The 18715-nt window shown below is 36.4% G+C and overlaps 1 protein-coding gene across 1 annotated transcript in view; it reads right to left on the bottom strand.

Moving 5' to 3' along the window:
• Positions 1–12342, bottom strand: part of LOC149787617 (cytochrome P450 3A24-like) — a 122263-nt gene extending 109921 nt beyond the window's left edge. The window contains exons 1-3 of the mRNA XM_089973794.1: positions 12224–12342; positions 1496–1592; positions 315–367 (exon numbers count right to left, since the gene is read on the bottom strand). Coding sequence (XP_089829920.1) covers positions 315–367; positions 1496–1592; positions 12224–12297 — 224 coding nt within the window. The 5' untranslated portion in view covers positions 12298–12342. The remainder of the gene's footprint in view (positions 1–314; positions 368–1495; positions 1593–12223) is intronic.
• Positions 12343–18715: the final 6373 nt, after the last annotated feature.

The following is an 18715-nucleotide window of genomic DNA, read 5'->3' as shown; positions in this document are numbered from 1 at the left end:
GTTACGCTCTCGCAGGTATTTGATTCGCTTGGTATGGGAACCCGTGCGTGTAACAATATATAGCCTGACGTTTAACAGATAAAGGTTTTAAACGAGTGCATTTTGGTATCGAGAGAGTTTCTTATTGTTCTATTCCGCACCAAAACATGTGTAGTATAAAGTTCTTCCAGATAGGTACAAACTTTTACTTACTCTCTCATCTACTGCCCATTGAAAGTATAGGAGTCACATTTTTGCATCACAGCTTTAAAGCAATACTAAGAACATTTTAATTGTGTTGATATGTGCGAGAGAGAGAGAGAGAGAGGGTGTACCCATAGCAGTTTCCATATATTCGCGTCATCTCCATATCCATTTCTTTAAAACCCTGAAAAATGTAAAGAAATAATAACTAATTGAAGGAAAAAATTATTAAAATTTAAAGTGACAAATATTGCACTTTGTTTGACCTGTCCTGCAAATGCTAGATACATTCCCCTACGAGAATACGAATAAAGTTTTCCCATAAAGTGAGCCAGATTAACATGAAATGCAATAACGTTTATTGACATTACACGGGTTTCCACAAGGGCTGTTGTAATTATCTAGAATCCTCGCTCAAGAGTTTGAATCCATGTTTCTATGTCTACTGGTTAAAGTCCCAGGCCAGTTAGACTGCGACTCATTTCATCATGGGATCATTCAATTAAAATGAGGTATTTTACATCTTGCTTGATAAGGATACATAATTTTGACCCACCTACTTATCTAACGAGACGGTTTAAAAATCGGCCTTTAAATCTGTCACATAGTTCATCAAGGACTCTAACTCGTAAAAATCGGACAAAATATGCAAATTTACTCATTGTCAGATTTATTCCACAGTTTGTTAGGATGAAAGTTACCAAATTGATCAAAGATGTGACTGCTTTTTAGTCTCCATAAAACAATAGGCTGCATATTGTTTTAAGTGTCTGAACTTGAAAGAAATTTGACCACAAAAAAAAACACAGAAAAGTAAAAACAAATGCTCATCACTTAAGATATTTAAACTTTTTTTCTTTTACATAAGACAGAGAACTGAATGAGTGAGTATTATCATTTCATTAATATGCATATTCCAAGTGATCAAATGGAAGCAAACTTTGTTCACATTTAAAAGGGAATAGTGCTCATGATTGATTTCATCCGAAATCTTATTTGAGTAAAGGTCTGATGTATTTAGAGTTGAAATCGCTGCAAACATGTCGATATAAGTGAATCCATTTGCCAACGTTGTCCGTTTCGTCCAAGGGCTATAACCCTGAGCATAAAGACATAATGTGCTTCATACCAAACCGATGTGCTCACACTGGATACAGACTGGAACCAACTACGCCTGAAATTAAGCAACAATTGTACTCAGCTAGTGTTATTGACGTTACTCGCAGACAGGTGAACGGACCCAGGTGGTCATTATGTCAATACCCCCACCCCACTTGTATTAAGATGCAGAGTAAGATAAACGTAATGCTACCTTTCTCATTATATGATGTAAGTGACCCAGGAAAGGAATAGGTGTTGGCCCCGTTATTCCCAGCCGCTTGAAGTATCGCTGTTTGTGGATGGTATACCTGTAGAAAATTTAAAAAGAAATTACGATAAAAACTATATCATTTTTTTCTTTCTGTTCTTTTTCAATGTATATATCAAGTAGCCGATTAAATTCTAAAACGATACAATATTTTTAAACGGTGAAATGTTCTGAAGTCTCTCAAATCATAACTACTACTTGTAATATGACTAACAACCATCACTGGATTTTACAGTACAGTTATTCACTTTTCTCATCCATGCGGCAGAAACCTTGCTAAAAGAGTGAGATTCATAATTCTCACCATACGACAGAGAATTCTAGTTGCTTTGCTAACGTTACTTTTCCTATCTCAGTCTGGTTGTCTCATTCCGGGCGTCTCAGTCATGGTGCCCACGCTCTATGAACTACTTTTAAAAGATGAAATTCTTGTTGTCTTCTGCTGTGCCTGACGGAGTTATTATAAAATCAAACAACAGCAACAACATTAACAACAATATATATATATAACAAAACGAATTTCACTCATAACGCATCTTACGGTCTTTCCAACTTTGATTAAACATCATACAAAACGTTTAGAGAAAGACAGACACATACATACACACGAAGTCGAGCTATATTTGGTATCATGCTAGAAACTTTAGTTCGTTCCTCACAGCCTGGCGAATTTTATCCTATATGTAATTCAGTAAATTTTCAGGTCCGCGTCGTTAAATGATACAAAATTCATTTTAATACTTCATGTGAAGCAAATTAGGTACGTTTAGTCAAATTTAATGACGCTGACCAGAACATTTACTGAGTTACAGATATAATACTATTTGCTATGCTGTGCAGGAACGAACTATAACAGTAAACACTGTTCCAGACACACAAGCTATACACATCACTGGCTACAGAAGTCCAAACTCTCTCAAGAGCTACCGCAAAGCGGGCAACGACCATGTAATTGTGCCAAATATTGTAGAATATTTTCTGTATTATAATTTCACAGTGCATTATATCGGGGTCAGTTTGACATGTAAACATTAAGTCCGACGTATGGGTTAGACTCGCCATAACTTGGTGACTGCGAGCGACGGAATCAGTTCTGCCTGGAGCATGAACTGAATTTTAATTACGGAACACTTGATTAAAGTTTCGAACCAGAGAAGAGTTCGATGTTAACGCATCGTCAATCGCAGTAAATGTCGAGAAGTTGAGACAAAGCAGGGAAAAATTAAGGATGTCGGGGCCATTTAGTATAACACAGTGCTGTCCAACCCGCGTCCCGCGGACCGACGAGGCCAGCGAGCTGATTTTAAATGGCCCGCCAGAGCTCGAGCAGCTATATAGTCCTTGCTTTTCAGTTTTCTGCTGCGGCCCTCGGCTTCAAGAAAAACCTTTTTCAGTGGCCCATGGTGTCAAAAAGGTTGGATAGCCCTGGTATAACAGAACAGGTCATTGAATTTCGCCTAATTTTGTAACTCTGTTTCTTATAGTAGTGAACCAGTCACTAGTCATGTTCGATTTCACTTTGTTTATGTGATTGATTAAATTGTTATATTTTTCATACGTTGGCTCGTGTTGATATATTCTATATCTCTGCGCAGCACTCTGTTATTCCAGCTATTAATTTCATATTTCACCGTTGTCAATCATCTCCTAGATAAAGACAACCGAAATCCACAAGGAGATCACACATCTTCACCACCTCCTGACAAACCAGAAATGTGTTATGTCAGACATGCGTTCTTCAAACCTTGTCAAAGACCACAACCAGCCCCAGTTGAATTAAACACAGTAATGAAATTGCATATTAAAATTCCTGTACCTCCCAATCAGAGTGGTGCATTTATCAGTCCACGCGCTATTCCACAAGAAGATTTCCATGTAGCGTATCATTGGATTAGTAATAGCAACACCTGCCACATTTCCAGGACACAACGTATAAATTTCCAGGAAAACAAGAATTAGAAATCTCATCAGTCACTAGACTCTTTGTTTGAACTGTGAACCCATTAAGGTACTGTTGCCTACCATAGAACTTTTTCCAAATAATGGCTGATGAAAGTTAAAAGTTATCCGTATAAAATATAGTAAATACTTATTGTTATTTTCACAAGACTTAAATCGATTAAATGTGATAATACAGTGATAATATCAAATTTTTATGTTCATATTTTCTCATGCGCAGAACTTGTGTACTTTGGGTCGACAGGCAACCCCACTGCCCTCATTAATATATTCGTAATAATGCGCGGTGTTAACAAACAATTGCACGTTGATCCAGACTCGCACGAAGCAATACTTTATTAATTACATATTTGAGACAATTTTATGGTGCATGCATGGAATCTTAGCTTTTATGTCATCTCTTTCTTTAAATAGGCTGAACTATTGTACCAATTTTCAAAGTTATGGCTAATCACGGAATAAAGACACGGGGCTAGGTCATAGCACTCGAAGACGAACTGTATTAGCTCCTGTAAGGTCACACTGTCACATCCAGATGATGACAATGGTTGGGATTGTACACGCTTCTGGTGGCGTTCTACAGCTTCGTATATCGCATAGGGTTAGATTTGTAAGGAAAAAGATTTTCCCAGCTTTTTCTTAATGGTTATTTTGGCTGTTTGACAAAAGACCTTGTATATATTATGCATTGTAAAACTAATATTTGATTCTCTTTATTCTGGTTTCTGATTGATGGGCTTAATTTGGGTTATAGACTATACAGCTTCGCCTAGGCCGATAAATCATCCCCTGCCCCGTGATGATATGATTTCGGTTTAGGGGCTGATATCACCTATTCATTAAAACATGCAATAGTCTGCAGACACTTTTGGCTACACATATCGGTGTATATTTTATACACTTACCAGTGTGGAGCTACTGAAGGGTTCTTTTAGAGCAAACCCTCTGGCATGTGGCCATTTGGAATTTCGCTCTCGATATGGCTGTTGCCAATTACCAGTATGTGTGTAAAGTGTACGCAGGTTTGTTCAGGAAAGATTTGCAGGTAGCAAAATTGCACATTTTAATGAACTGATAACATCATACCCACATATCGTCCATCAGTATCAACACAGACTGGGGTGGTGGGTTGATTTATCGGCCTAAGCTTGGCCTTATTTCAGATGTAGACCTTTCAAATAATAAAAAAAAAAAAATAATTTCTTGTTCCGCTAGGTCGTCTTTAGGTCCTGGATTTCAAAAATAAATTTAAACAAAATATTAAAAAGCCAGCAGATAGTATTTATATAATTTGTAATTCATTAATTGCACTTTTAGAAGCTGCGATTGAGTTAGCTGGCAAAATGTATCTTCCAGTGTTTAATAACTGCCAATGTTAGTGTACTTTGGACTAGTTCAGGCTGATTTTTAAAGCTCAATGGAGCGGCCATGTTTGTCAACTGTGTCCTTAGCTCTTGTACAATTTGCACAAGTACAACGTGTAAAGCAATGTCAGCCAGAGTAGATAAAAGCAGCTTAGAGGCATGCTAGCATTCTCTCCATTACGCATGCCGCAAATGCAAACAACTTCACCTTACACCTATCACTCTACGTTACAACTGTCAGACTTTCACAAGTACATTATATATGTTGAGCGCCCCCTTGATACGAATCTACATTCCTCAGCTTGCTTCTGGATTTTGTGTCTTTACTAAATTATGCAAATTTATATATTAAGATAGGAAAAATATGTATGCATTACAATTCTACGTTATTATAAACGGTAAATTAATTCTTTTTCATATGTAAATTTATAAATCCATGCAAAAACCAATGATCTCGAAATCATGTAAATGTCGACGACTGATTGAGGAGATAAACAATATGTTCATTTAAACATGAAAAATATACAAATTTGGTTAATGTTTTGTTTCTTTCACTTTTTATAGGCACGAGTAAGCCTACGACAAAGGATTTTAAATCGCATGGCACGGTCTTGGATCAACGATAGAACGTATTAATTTGTCTGTTCATACATGCTTTACAACTATGTGAAATTGGATATAACCGTGGCCTATTCTTTTCATCATGCTTGTTATTTGATAAAACGAAGCGTCTTATGATGCGTGAATGAAAATGAAGCGAACTCACATACTCTTACTGCAAAACTAGTATACATACAGTCTCTCTCTCTCTCTCTCTCTCTCTCTCACACACACACACACACACACACACTTCTCTCTCTCTCTCTCTCTCTCACGCACACACACACACACACACACACACACACACACACACACACACACACACACACACACATCTCTCTCTCTCTCTCTCTCTCTCTCTCTCTCTCGCACACACACACACATACTCATAGACACTGGCTAACTGAATTTGGCGTAATAGTGATTAATCGCCCCGGGCTACACTTCTTTAAGGGCGGCATAAAGGGAAAAAAGATAAAGAAGGGAAGAGAAAAATAAGGAAAAGAAAATGAAAAACGAAAATGGGTAAAGGATGATAATATTTTAAACATTTGGTGATGCCGCCCTTGGTGATATCGCCGCCGTAAAATAAGCGGCAGAGGGCGGCATATCGGGCCTCAGCCCCGAGCGGCATTTTAACTTTGTATGACACTGCACACACGCGCACGCACTCATGACGACTACGACGCCGAGACCTGAAAGTTCTAACATGATATTAACCAGAAGTGCCAGTTACACATGATGAATACAGCGTCATCTTCTAGAAAATTGAAAACCTCCTGTTTCGGAAAAACTGAGAAATAAAACTGGTGTGTCAACTGTGTTCATATTATACACATATAATTATTAACATTAAGTTCATTAATTCTTTTACCAGTTTTAAAAGAGTGCCTCTGAGGTGTGTAAAATGATATCGACCTGTCATCAAACATAGCCGACGTTATTTAAAAAGCAAAACAAATACTGTGTTATGCATGGCACATTGCCTCCATACTTCCTGATACTGAACTAATCGACCGATTGTCTTTATTTCCTCCAATGAACGAAGAGTTTCACATGTTGTGATCATTTAAGATAATAAAGCAAACTTAACATATATAAAAGAGAATGATACTGATGCCATGAATGGTAAAATGTCTCTCTCACTTCAATGTTACTACATAGTACTTCCCGGACCCCAGATGGCCGCAGGGCTTGGTTGGAAGGGATGGTGTCAGTAGTTTCCCCCAGGCTAAAATATGTACACACACACACACACACACACACAATTGCTTGTCACTTGATCCTTGACTATTGTTTTATTCTTGTCAACGTTCATCTGGCACTATGTACACTTTGAGTAAATAGACACAGATTTGTGAAATTTTGGAAACCCGCCATACCCCTCACTTCACCTGATCCTACTCTGTGTCGAGTGGTCTAAGGCGCTCAGCTTTACAGATAACTGACATCTCACCTCTGTCCGTGTAGGTTCGAGTCTCGGGCTTAGGCAATGCGGGTATGTGAGAATGCTGTCGAGTAACTTCCCGTGGGCCTAAATCTCTTTCCTGGGTTATCCCTAGTTTTTACTCCACCAAATATACTGACCGCCATGTATAGCCAATCATGTGCGGAAAAATGGCATTCAACCTATAACAACAACAACAGCAAAGCACTACCTGTGCCAGAAATATGATGGTGGGGTGAACAAATACGTTTAAACTGCGCAAGTGCTGTTTTCGTGGAAGGTACGAATGCATATTTCTTAATTCACAGGAAACAGACCATGCAGCATGTTAATACTTCCCTGTTCTATATTATTTTGACAAAATCTTTCAGGTAGCAAACCACAACAGATAAAATAGTCTTCGATCAGTACAGTCAAGCATACTGCCACAGTTAGCTTTAACATTTCTTTAAACTTTAAGTTCTAGAGCCGTTCTTTGTTGAATCATAAAACTTTCTATAGCAATATAAAGTTAGTTATATATATATATATATATATATATATATATATATATATATATATATATATATATATATATAATTTATATAGTTTGCTGGTTCTTTTCAATGATAATATGTTATGCATATCTATATTTTTCAATAGACCTTAGTCCAAAATCAAGTTAATGGTGTACCTGACCAGTTAACTATATTTTGTAAACAACATAATACACAGCTAATATTTCTCAATGATTATAGATTAAATATTCAGATCATTATTAATTGTAAACATGTTTACTTCAATATGAGTTAAAGATACAGTCTTGACTACGAAAGTTTCAGAAAGGAAATGTTCCATTAAGTTGACAGGGTATTTTCAAATGGTAATTGCGACCCAGATCAATTGAGGGGTATATAAGCTTGTTTATATAAGGATTGTTCAATCCTGCCTTAACATCAGAAGCGTAATCAGTCTTATTGTTGTGTTCAGTTTTTTAATTTGCGTGGATTTATTTATTCAAATTATTTTCACTGGAAATAGAAAATGCTTAATAATATTCTTGGAGTAAAACATTAATGTGGAATTATAGTGAATTCAGTATAGGTCATTTTGGATTATATTATTGTGATATAAGAAATGACTGTTAACTTATCGCCACATTCCATGCCATTGGCACATTAGCACATTTGAGACTACGTACACATCAACACATTCATTATTGTAATTTATTTTGGAAAATTACTGGAATTCAGTTGGAACTTCATAACATTTTGACTTGTGATAGAACTTTAAGGACTATTTGGGATTTAATTCACAATAATTAAGGATTTTCCCTAAATTTACAACTTATATTCGTGGGAAATAAATTATTTGTTGAATTGTACAAAATATTTTGGTTTTCGCCATTTTGATGAATGATAAAATATGACACTTTGAAAAGAACACTGAGTGATGAATGATATATTATGACACTTTGAAAAGAACACTGAGTGATGAATGATATATTATGACACTTTGAAAACAATACTGAGTGATGAATGATATATTATGACACTTTGAAAACAATACTGAGTGATGAATGATATATTATGACACTTTGAAAACAATACTGAGTGATGAATGATATATTATGACACTTTGAAAACAATACTGAGTGATGAATGATATGTCATGACACGACGAAAAATGTATCAAGTGATGAATGAAATTAATATATTGAAGATGATCGTCATTTCTACCAAGAAAACTGTAACATTTTCAATTTATTTTAGCGATATATGCATACTTGTTATTTATAGGTGAATTATTACATTTGGTTTCTGAATTTTGGGTTGAGCAAGCTTTGGTTTGGCTCTACAACATTAATGACCAGAATGATTGTTAAAATCATGAAAAAGTTTGCTGACGATGACATCAATTTAAAATCATCCTAAATACATTTCATAATATATTTTTCTTCAGTAATTCATTTTCAAAGCCTTTGATATCCATTTCTAACTCACTATCACTTATGTATGTTCTCTGTTACAAAGAGTCAGTTTATGCTTTCTTCTAATTCGTAAATCTTTGTCCTTCAAATTTTTTAATTCATTTGGAAACAGACTGTACGCTTCTTGTCTTCAAGTTTGTCATCTTCTTTGGCTGAACATTCCTCAGTGTCATTGTTCCTCAAGCTGTTGTAGTTTTCTTGTGTTTTTCACAGCATAATTCCTCAAAGTATTCTAGGTTGTTTGGATGTTTTCCTTGAACATGTTTTTTTTTTATATTTCCACAGGACTTGAGATATGTGACGGCAATATGAGCGTTATTAAGGCACTATTTACAAGCTAGGTAAATAATATCGAGTTACAAAACATATCGATATTTGATTTACTAATTATCGCATAAAAGTATTGGAAGTAACATGCTAATTTCACTTTAATGTCACTTTTATTAGTAAATGGCTATAACGGTGCGAAACAGTTTGAACCTAATACAACTTTTCGCACTCGAAAAAGCACAGATTACATTGTATATCAGTGAGACACATATATATTGAAGAAATTATGGTATAATAAATAAATAAATATTTCAGGACGATTGAGGATACTAGTGTGTAGTTTTATCACACTAACCACTGTAGGATATGTTACAAAACTGAAAACAGGAAATACTAGAAATATCATGCTTTTAAACGAATTTCAGAATTTTAGATAAGGAATGATGTATGGATGCGATGCAAAAAGTGTGCATGTAAAGCATTTCAAGAATGTACAATAAAAAAGTGCTAACGATTTTGAAAACTTCTACATGTAAACTGAACGCGGATGAGTGGTACAAATTCCTTCGGTGAGTCCGCATTATCAAAATTGTGTGTGCGTGTGTGTGTGTGTGATCTGTATTTTTAACGTAGCTTTAACAATTTTTCCAGTCATATCGCTACGATATATGCAGTGTGGCAGTTTATAGTGATGTCTAGCTCTGGGGCATCAATGCCGCGGACATATATCATGATGTCCCACCCAGTCACATTATCCTGACACCAAGCCAACCAGTCCTAACACTAACCTCCTAATGATGAGCGCCTAGCGAGGCAGCTGTTGGTACCATTTTTATTAGTCTTTGGTATGACTCGACCTGGGGTTTGAACCCAAGACTCCCGCACCCAAGGCAGACGCTCTAATCACTAGGCCACTGGAGCAGTTCCAGTCAAAACTGAAATGTCTTTATTTACTAATAGTTATATGAAGCAACAATTATTTGATTATAGAAGACACCTTTACTAACTCCTTGCCATATACAAATCAGGATTTTTCATTTATGGTAAATAGGAAACAATCACTGAATTTTGACCCCCCAAAAAATAATGCGTGAACTGTTAGAGCTATTCTATATGAAAAACAAAGGTTGAAAAAACAAGAGGAGTTTAGCAAAAACATGATATGAGAATTTTAAAGAATAAATTCGTAAGATAAAACATAACAAAATAGAGCAACGGGGCTATGATAAGGAGAAGAGTTAAACGTACTGCTCATCATGTACAAAGATGGCGACAAATCCGGATAACAAAGAAAAATCTCTTTACGATAACTTTAACACATAAATTCAAAGGATTTAATAGCGAAAACCTATGTCTTTTTTTTTTTCAACCTTCCCTTACGTGCAAACACGAATAATTTAAGTCGGCACTAGTTCGGTTTGAGCTAAATATTGACCTTAGTAAAGTGATCTTTAAAGAGGAGACGCCTTTCGAGGAAACAAATAAATTTTATTAAGAAACTAATTTTAATAAATCATGATCGACGCAGTGTTAAATGCCTTGTTTTATGATTTAGCAATTCATTTTGAGCAAACAATACAAAGATAGTACCAAATGGGCTTTCTACACGAAAGTTAACAAGTATGAACCATTATAACCGGTAGCTCTTACAGAGATCTGCCTGATTGTGTGAAGAATATAAACGACTTGTATTTATGGGGGAAACAACAACAATAAACCCATTCTCATTTTACAAATTAACACAGGATTAACTAACTCGCGCGGTGAATATACCACATTTGATTCTGATTGGTGGTTATTGTTTGTTCTAGTCGAGCGTAAAAAATTACTACCAATCTAAACTTAATGTAGCCTATGTACACAGAGTGACATACACAAGTATGCTGAGTATCATCTCCAAACTCGATCCAACTAGGTAAGATAGGAAACAACAGAGGGACTTTGAGTAACAGTGACCGTTAACACATTAACCCCTAGAGGTTTTTGACATTTTTGCCAGAAAATCTAGTAGGAAACACATTTTGAAAGCTATTTCTGAACAGATCCGAAAACACCGAATCTCCGATGATCTTTCAATAACATACTGCCTAGTTGTGTTAGAAACATCGTTTTTCATTAGCTATTTGACTCACGCATGAGCGGAAGAGTAAAAGTTGAGTTTTTTTTGTTGTTTTTTTGTGTGCTAAACGGAGCCATTTTTTTTTTATTTTTTTTTTGTATGGAGACCACTCTTTATTCCAAATGCCCATCTTATCTTACTTTTTGCTAAGGCTCATCTGTCTGTTTGCAGTTCATACCGGTTTGCCTTAGATCTGAGACCGAAAATTCTAAAATCCGGACACGAATTTTGGGTAGAAAAAAGTCGGGGCCAAAAATGAGTTTTTTATCAGTATTTTGTAGTGCAACAGGATATTCCAGATTATTTGGTATCATTGTAGAGCTACATCTGTCTACCTTTATATAATACCATCCACTTTAGTGCATCATGCATGACCATGACGCTACAGAATTCGGCAGTAGGCTATTACCTCCTGCCCCGTTAAGTAGTCGCTAGGGGTTAATGTGTTAAATGATCAGTGAAGAACTTAAATCGTGCATGGGCAAAAAGTGTGAAATGTCTTCTTTACCGTGATACAAACTGTGAGCGGCTGGAATCTCAGACTGTACGAGAAATTAACAAGGAAATAATTGGTGCGAGGTGGATGGGCAGATTCCAAAAGCTAGTCATGATGTGGTAATTCGCAGGGCGAGAGTGAGTGTTGTCAACAATTTTCCTTTTTTAACTGACAGAAACCAGTGCCTGTTGTACTCAGTCACCAATAATGATTTCTTTATCTTTAAGCGACATACCTCTTTCATACAAAGTGATTATGCAATACATGTATGCACAAAATAATTTGTGGTGAACCAGAATAACAACAATAAGTACCAAAACACTTTTAGCAGAGATATATAGAGTTCATAGATGTCTCTACTAGAAGCAACGTATCGTGACATTACACGCTCTGGGTGATTTTTATATGCATTTGAATACAAGTTTCATAATAAAGATATTAACTCACATGAACAATAAGGCAATAACCATCAAAATCACCATTAGCCAGCTGGGCACACTGAACAACCCTAACACCTCCATCTTCGCCGAGTAAATATATTTGGATTGATTACAATGTTAATCAGCGGGTTGTTTTCACTGCGGAGCAAGATGTACTTGTAAATTCAACATCTGTAGAGAACGACGGCAGACAGTGAGAATCTGAGCTGGTGGTGTGAGATATAGCGAGAAAAAGCTCTCAATCTGATACTTAAAAGATCAAATAAACTGACACCTAACGTATGCATAGAAAAGCTATATGAAAATAAGCAAAAGCATTGGACATGTACATAAAACCTCAATTTGTTGTTTAACAGGCAAGAAAAATTACCAGCTGTGATATAATGATTACAATTTTTTTACAAGTTCACATCTAATCTAAAAAAAATGTTATGTGACATCTGCAGAGAATTCTTAAGTTTCTGTATACTATTTGAAGATATGATATATAGAGTGTCAGGTATGGCATACACAAAATATGTCGGTATACCATATGTAGGTATGGCATGTACTGCAAATTTTAGGTATGGCATACACAAAATATGTCTGTATACCAAATACAGATATGGCATTTGAAGCAAATGTCAGGTATCACATACAAAATATGCCTGTATACCATATGTAGATACGGCATGTACAGCAGGTAAAAGGTGTGGCGTAGACAGAATATCCCACGCTAGTTGCTATCTCTACAGTACCGGTGCCAAACATATCTCAGTATTTCGTGTGTTACCTTCAAATAACCGCTCCGGTGGCCTAGTGGTTCGAGCGTCCGCCTCGGAAGTGGTAGGTCGTGGGTTCGATCCCCGGCGAGCCATACCAAAGACTTACAAAAATGGTACTTACAGCTGCCTCGCTAGGCGCTCAGCATTAAGAGGTTTGTGTTAGGAATGGTCGGCCTGGTGTTAGGATAATGTGACTGGTTGGGACATCATGTTACATGTCTGCGGCATGATTCCCCAGTCAGTGGCGTCGCTAGGGGGGTGCGAGGGGTGCGGACCGCACCGGGTGACACCATCTCACACCAAAATGAAAAATTGCAAATTTTAGAGAGCACACACTGCTCGGTCTAGTCTGATTTCATAAGCGGATAACCGATCATAGTTAAATACATGACTAGCAGGCACAGCAGTGGCGTCGCTAGGGGGATGCGGGGGGTGCGGACTGCACCGGGTGACACCATCAGAGGGGGTGACACCAAAATGACATTACTAAGGATTCTGTATGGTCTCTTACGGAAGGAGGACTATGGGGGTGACACCATGAGCTACCGCACTGGGTGACACCACCTCGAGTGACAACTCTGTCCCCAGTGCTAGACATCACTATCAACTGCCATACTGCAGACATCGCAGACATATGACTGAAAAATTGTTAAAGCTACGTTAAAAATCCTAATCACATACACACACCTTGAAATAATTTAACAGATCAGCAATGTGAACACATGAATCATGAAGCGCCTAGACCTCGTATTTACCATTTTGTCACTGAATTGATTCTTTTGTCTCGCCTGCTTTAACTGAAAGCTATATATAGGAGTCTCATTTCAACTAGCAGAGAAGACATCATCAGTGGTAAAATGCTGTAGTAAGCGTCTTAGAACACTCGTCATAACACTTCAGGTATTGCATAATCAACTGAGGAACCTTCGTTCAAGGTCGGCCTCAATCGGGCAGACTGGGTAATGTTTTCTCTATGAGGTGCAAACGATATTTCAATCTTTCTTTTTTTTTTGAATAATTCACTTTGCCTCCTTCTGATGCTCCTCGTTCGCCTCCTTTCCTCCTCCCCTGCATTTTTCTTCTCCATCACCCCCCCCCCCCTTAACCGTTAAACTCAACATTCATATGACTACCGTCATGTAAAACAGCACAATGTGGTTCCCGCTGAAGAAATTACTTTTCGTTTTTAAATTGTAAAAATTTGACATTTTTAGAGAGCAGCCATTATATGGAGTGTATTAAGGTCTGAATCTACATGACAGCTGTTGTCAGTTTAATATTGTGTACATAGACCGCATGATCAGAGATATCGACCTAATACTAGGTACGGACCTGTATCCGTTGTTTTCACCTGACGTCACAAAACGTGTGTATATCCGCCATTTTGATTCTCTAGCCATACAAACCGACACCTAACAACATTTTTCATCCCACATAATTATGAACGCAAGGATATAATATAACATCACATTCTGTTGTGTATATCAACTGCACGAGACCAAATGCGTGACTTTTCTCCTTTCTTCAAAAAAATAAAACATTGAAATTTCAACCATCTTTGTTATTCTTTCATAAACAAATAGATCCATCAATAAACAGGGATGTTTCAATTACCTTAGTGAACAAATGGACAACTACAATAAATGTAGAAGGAAATTTTTGTTTTACGAAATGTAAAAAAGAAACACACCAAGGGAAACTGCGTTATGCTGGGCTTCGTTGCGATGCTTGGTGTTCAGTTCATTGACTTTTAGTGTGTTTGACAGAGTACCCGAAACGGACTTCGCCTTGTCCATAATATAGATATAGTAATGATTATCTAATCTACGTCTAGTTTGCACACTTTAAAAGATAAACAAGACCGGATGTGTGGGCATGTACTCTCGTCTTTCATTTAATCAAGCTGAGCATGTCCAATCACATGTGTGGGTGTGCGTGGTATACTATACTATTGCATATGCATACCCCTCCTTATATTGCAATAGCCACTGACTTAGAATTACGTAGATCTGAGACTAAACCCGTCTAATCAAACCAAAATATCTGCATCACCAGTCAAATTAAACCAGCATGCTAGTCAATGAGATCAGTTAGATCAATAGACGGATTTAATGTTCACATAAGACGATTTATTAACACATAGCAAATGCTAGCAGCAGCAGAACATGTTGGATGTACAGGAACTATTTATTTTCATCTCCCTCTAAAAGTGCCGACTCTTTCTTTTATTATTCTGTCGTCATATTGGCTCATTTAACATCAATAGACAATCTATATCAGGAGTATACATAAGTAAAGTAAGAGAGTCAGCCTTACTATGTATATGTATATTTTGTGTAACTTTGGTATATGACTGTATCTATTTTGTGTGTTTCACTTTTGTCATGTAGACTGCATATGAAATATTATTAGGCGTTATCAAGTTTCTAATAATAAACATGTTTTCGACATTGCATTTTTTTCTGGTTGGCTAGTTAAGGTGGTTGAGTACTGCGACATATGTCATGTGATTGGAAATTGTTAAAAGTTCGATTGACTAGTAAGGTTTGTCACGTAGCCTTATATTGCGACATGTAGTCGTAATAGACTCTTATAGATGTATTGTCGGAGAGAACTAAGCAGTTAATTCATTCCTAATTAATATTCTTATTTCATATTTCTTTTTGTTAATATAAGTCTGCAGATTTGTTTAATTTTGTGTTTACATATAATTTGAGAAGATACATTGTTTGGATTATTTATTGAAATTACATAGCGCTCATTTGACTAAAATATAATTCTGGGACTATTGTGAATTTATTCAAAGAAGTTCTGGGCAAGGTCACTGTGATATATCAGGATTGTTGGCAGACCAGTACATTTGAGGATCTGGAAATCATTCATAATATTCTATTGTTTTGGACTTGTGTAGAACTTTGTAGGATTATTTTGGATTTAATTTATAATACTGTTAAGTTCCTCTTAAATTTTCATTCTATGACTTTGATAATTAAATCATTTGTGAAGTTTACAAAACTTGTTGATTTTGCTTCTTTCTGTTACTTTGTTTATGACTTGGAAGTCGTAACAGCCAGAATAGCACAGTTCTTTCCATTGCTATCAAGATTTTATTCAGGCCGACTAAAGGCATATTTCATAAGTCAGTTGAAACAGACTTAGGTCAAAATCGGGAAAGGTTTACAATGTTCTAGAGATTCTATCATCTTTATGAGAGAAAACAAAAACGTCTGAAATATATATAAATATGAACAGTTTTTTGCTCGGGACCAAGAAAACGTACTAAAGTCTTTCAATTAAACGACCTGAAAAGGGACTCAATTCCTAAGATCTACAGAGCCAACCTTTTTTAATTCGTATTAAAAGTCACTCGACAGAATTAAAAAAAAATGTTATATAGTACATAAAAGAAACTCAATTAAAATATCATACAATGTTCTAATGATCTTTTTTTTTTAAAGCCAAATTCACATTAGGCAACATATGCAAACAGTTCTTCCAGAATTCGATATTATTGCTTTCGTGTTACTATTTTAATGTGTTCCTTTTACTATTAAATCTAATAAAAGTGTATACTTGTATCACGTGAATTTTTCAAGCGGTATTCGGATTAGGTGGATTATTTGCAACAAGTTATATCTGGGTAAATTAATATTCCATTCCGTGTTAATCATGAAAAATAATTCAAATATAAAGAGCTTAAATAAGCAGAACGCGATGAAAATTCACCTGAATTAATTTATTTGGAGTTAAATTTTATCTAAGTGAACTTATTTACAAGAAGCGGGATTGACTGTGTATAAAGCAATGAGTATTCTTTAGGAAATACTTTGCAATCACTACTACTACCAACGCTATTACTTGTTGCATATGCAACTCCACTAGGACCATGATTTTGTTAATTGCAAGTAAATGTCAATAATTCCCAACGGCTTCAGTAAAAAGCAAAGGATCTTAAATGAGTTTTCATTTCATACAAAATTTATAACACGTGTTCACTTGATGAAAGCTACTAATTAAAAACGCAGAATAGTTACTGACAAAATTTCTTTGAAATACATTTGGAATCCGTGGTATCCTATGTAAATACACATTTTCCCTTTAATATTAATTAGAAAAAAAGAGTTAGCATCAGGCAGCATATACAGGACATTGAGGACATCAATATATCAACCAAGAGTTAATATCATGCAGTCTATTAAAGTCCCTGAAGACATCCAGATGTCAATCAAGAGTTAGCAGCAGGCAGCCTATACAGGTCCCTGAAGAAATCAACATGTCAACCAAGAGTTAATATCAGGCAGTCTATTCAAGTCCCTGAGCACATCAAGATGTCAACCAAGACTTAGCATCAGACAGCCTATACAAGTCCTGAGTATATCAAGATATCAACCAAGTGTTAGCATCCGACAGCCTTTATAAGTCCCGGAGGACATCAAGATGTCAACCAAGTGTTAGCATCCGACAGCCTTTACAAGTCCCGGAGGACATCAAGATGTCAATCAAGTGTTAGCATCAGATGCCTAGACAAGTTCCTGAGGACATCAAGCTGTCAATTAAATGTTAGCATGAGGACATCAAGATGTCAACCAAGTGTTAGCATGAGGACGTCAAGATGTCAACCAAGTGTTAGCATGAGGACATCAAGATGTCAACCAAGTGTTAGCATCCGACAGCCTTTACAAGTCCCGGAGGACATCAAGATGTCAATCAAGTGTTAGCATCAGATGCCTAGACAAGTTCCTGAGGACATCAAGCTGTCAATTAAATGTTAGCATGAGGACATCAAGATGTCAACCAAGTGTTAGCATGAGGACGTCAAGATGTCAACCAAGTGTTAGCATGAGGACATCAAGATGTCAACCAAGTGTTAGCATGAGGACGTCAAGATGTCAACCAAGTGTTAGCATGAGGACATCAAGATGTCAACCAAGTGTTAGCATGAGGACATCAAGATGTCAACCAAGTGTTAGCATCAGACAGCCTAGAAAAGTCCCTGAGGACATCACGATGTCAGCAAAGAGTTAGCATAGACATCCTATACGTGTCGCTGATGACATCTAGATGTCAACCAAGAGTTAACATGAGGCAGCCCATTCAAGTTCATGAGGACATGAAGATGTCAGAGTTGAAGAAAAGGATACAACAATATCTGATATAGCTACATACCCAAACTAAAAACAGTTGCAAAGTGAAACGGTGTATTTAGCTGGTTGGGCATCTAATACAACTGTAGAGGGTTAATGAAGAAAATATTCAGAAAAAAAGAAAACCAATAGAAAAATTGTTACAAATGACCACTGCACGAGATATGAATGTATCAACTGTCGTTCAGTCTATAACACATTTGGTAGTATGTTTTGTACGGGTGGAGTGCTTCATAACATGATAAAGATCATGCGTTCATTGGTAAAGCTGGAAAGGGCTTAATAAAGATTGTTACTTACCTGTTAGAGCTAGAAACGACAGATACTGCGGCATTGACTGGTAGTATTGCCATGTGTAAAGTTTGGTCGTTTAAGAGTGGTTCCCACATTATTTATTTCTTTGCTGAACGTATTTTTATTTATTATTTAATTAGCTGCATTTGTAGTGCGTTTTTCGTTTCCATGTGCAAAGAAAGCAGATATCAAAGACAGAGTTTCGTAAGCTATTTCAAGAAGCAAAATATTGCAGTTCCTACAGCCAGACCATTTTTCGGAAGCATTATCAAGTTAGCAGATTTGATACAAGGGCTG

The sequence above is a fragment of the Sinohyriopsis cumingii genome, chromosome 11, assembly GCF_028554795.1.
Source record: "Sinohyriopsis cumingii isolate HCF-2022 chromosome 11, ASM2855479v2, whole genome shotgun sequence".
NCBI lineage: Eukaryota > Metazoa > Mollusca > Bivalvia > Unionida > Unionidae > Sinohyriopsis > Sinohyriopsis cumingii.
The sequence above is the reverse complement of the archived record's forward strand: the minus strand, read 5'-3'. Positions and strand labels throughout refer to the sequence as shown.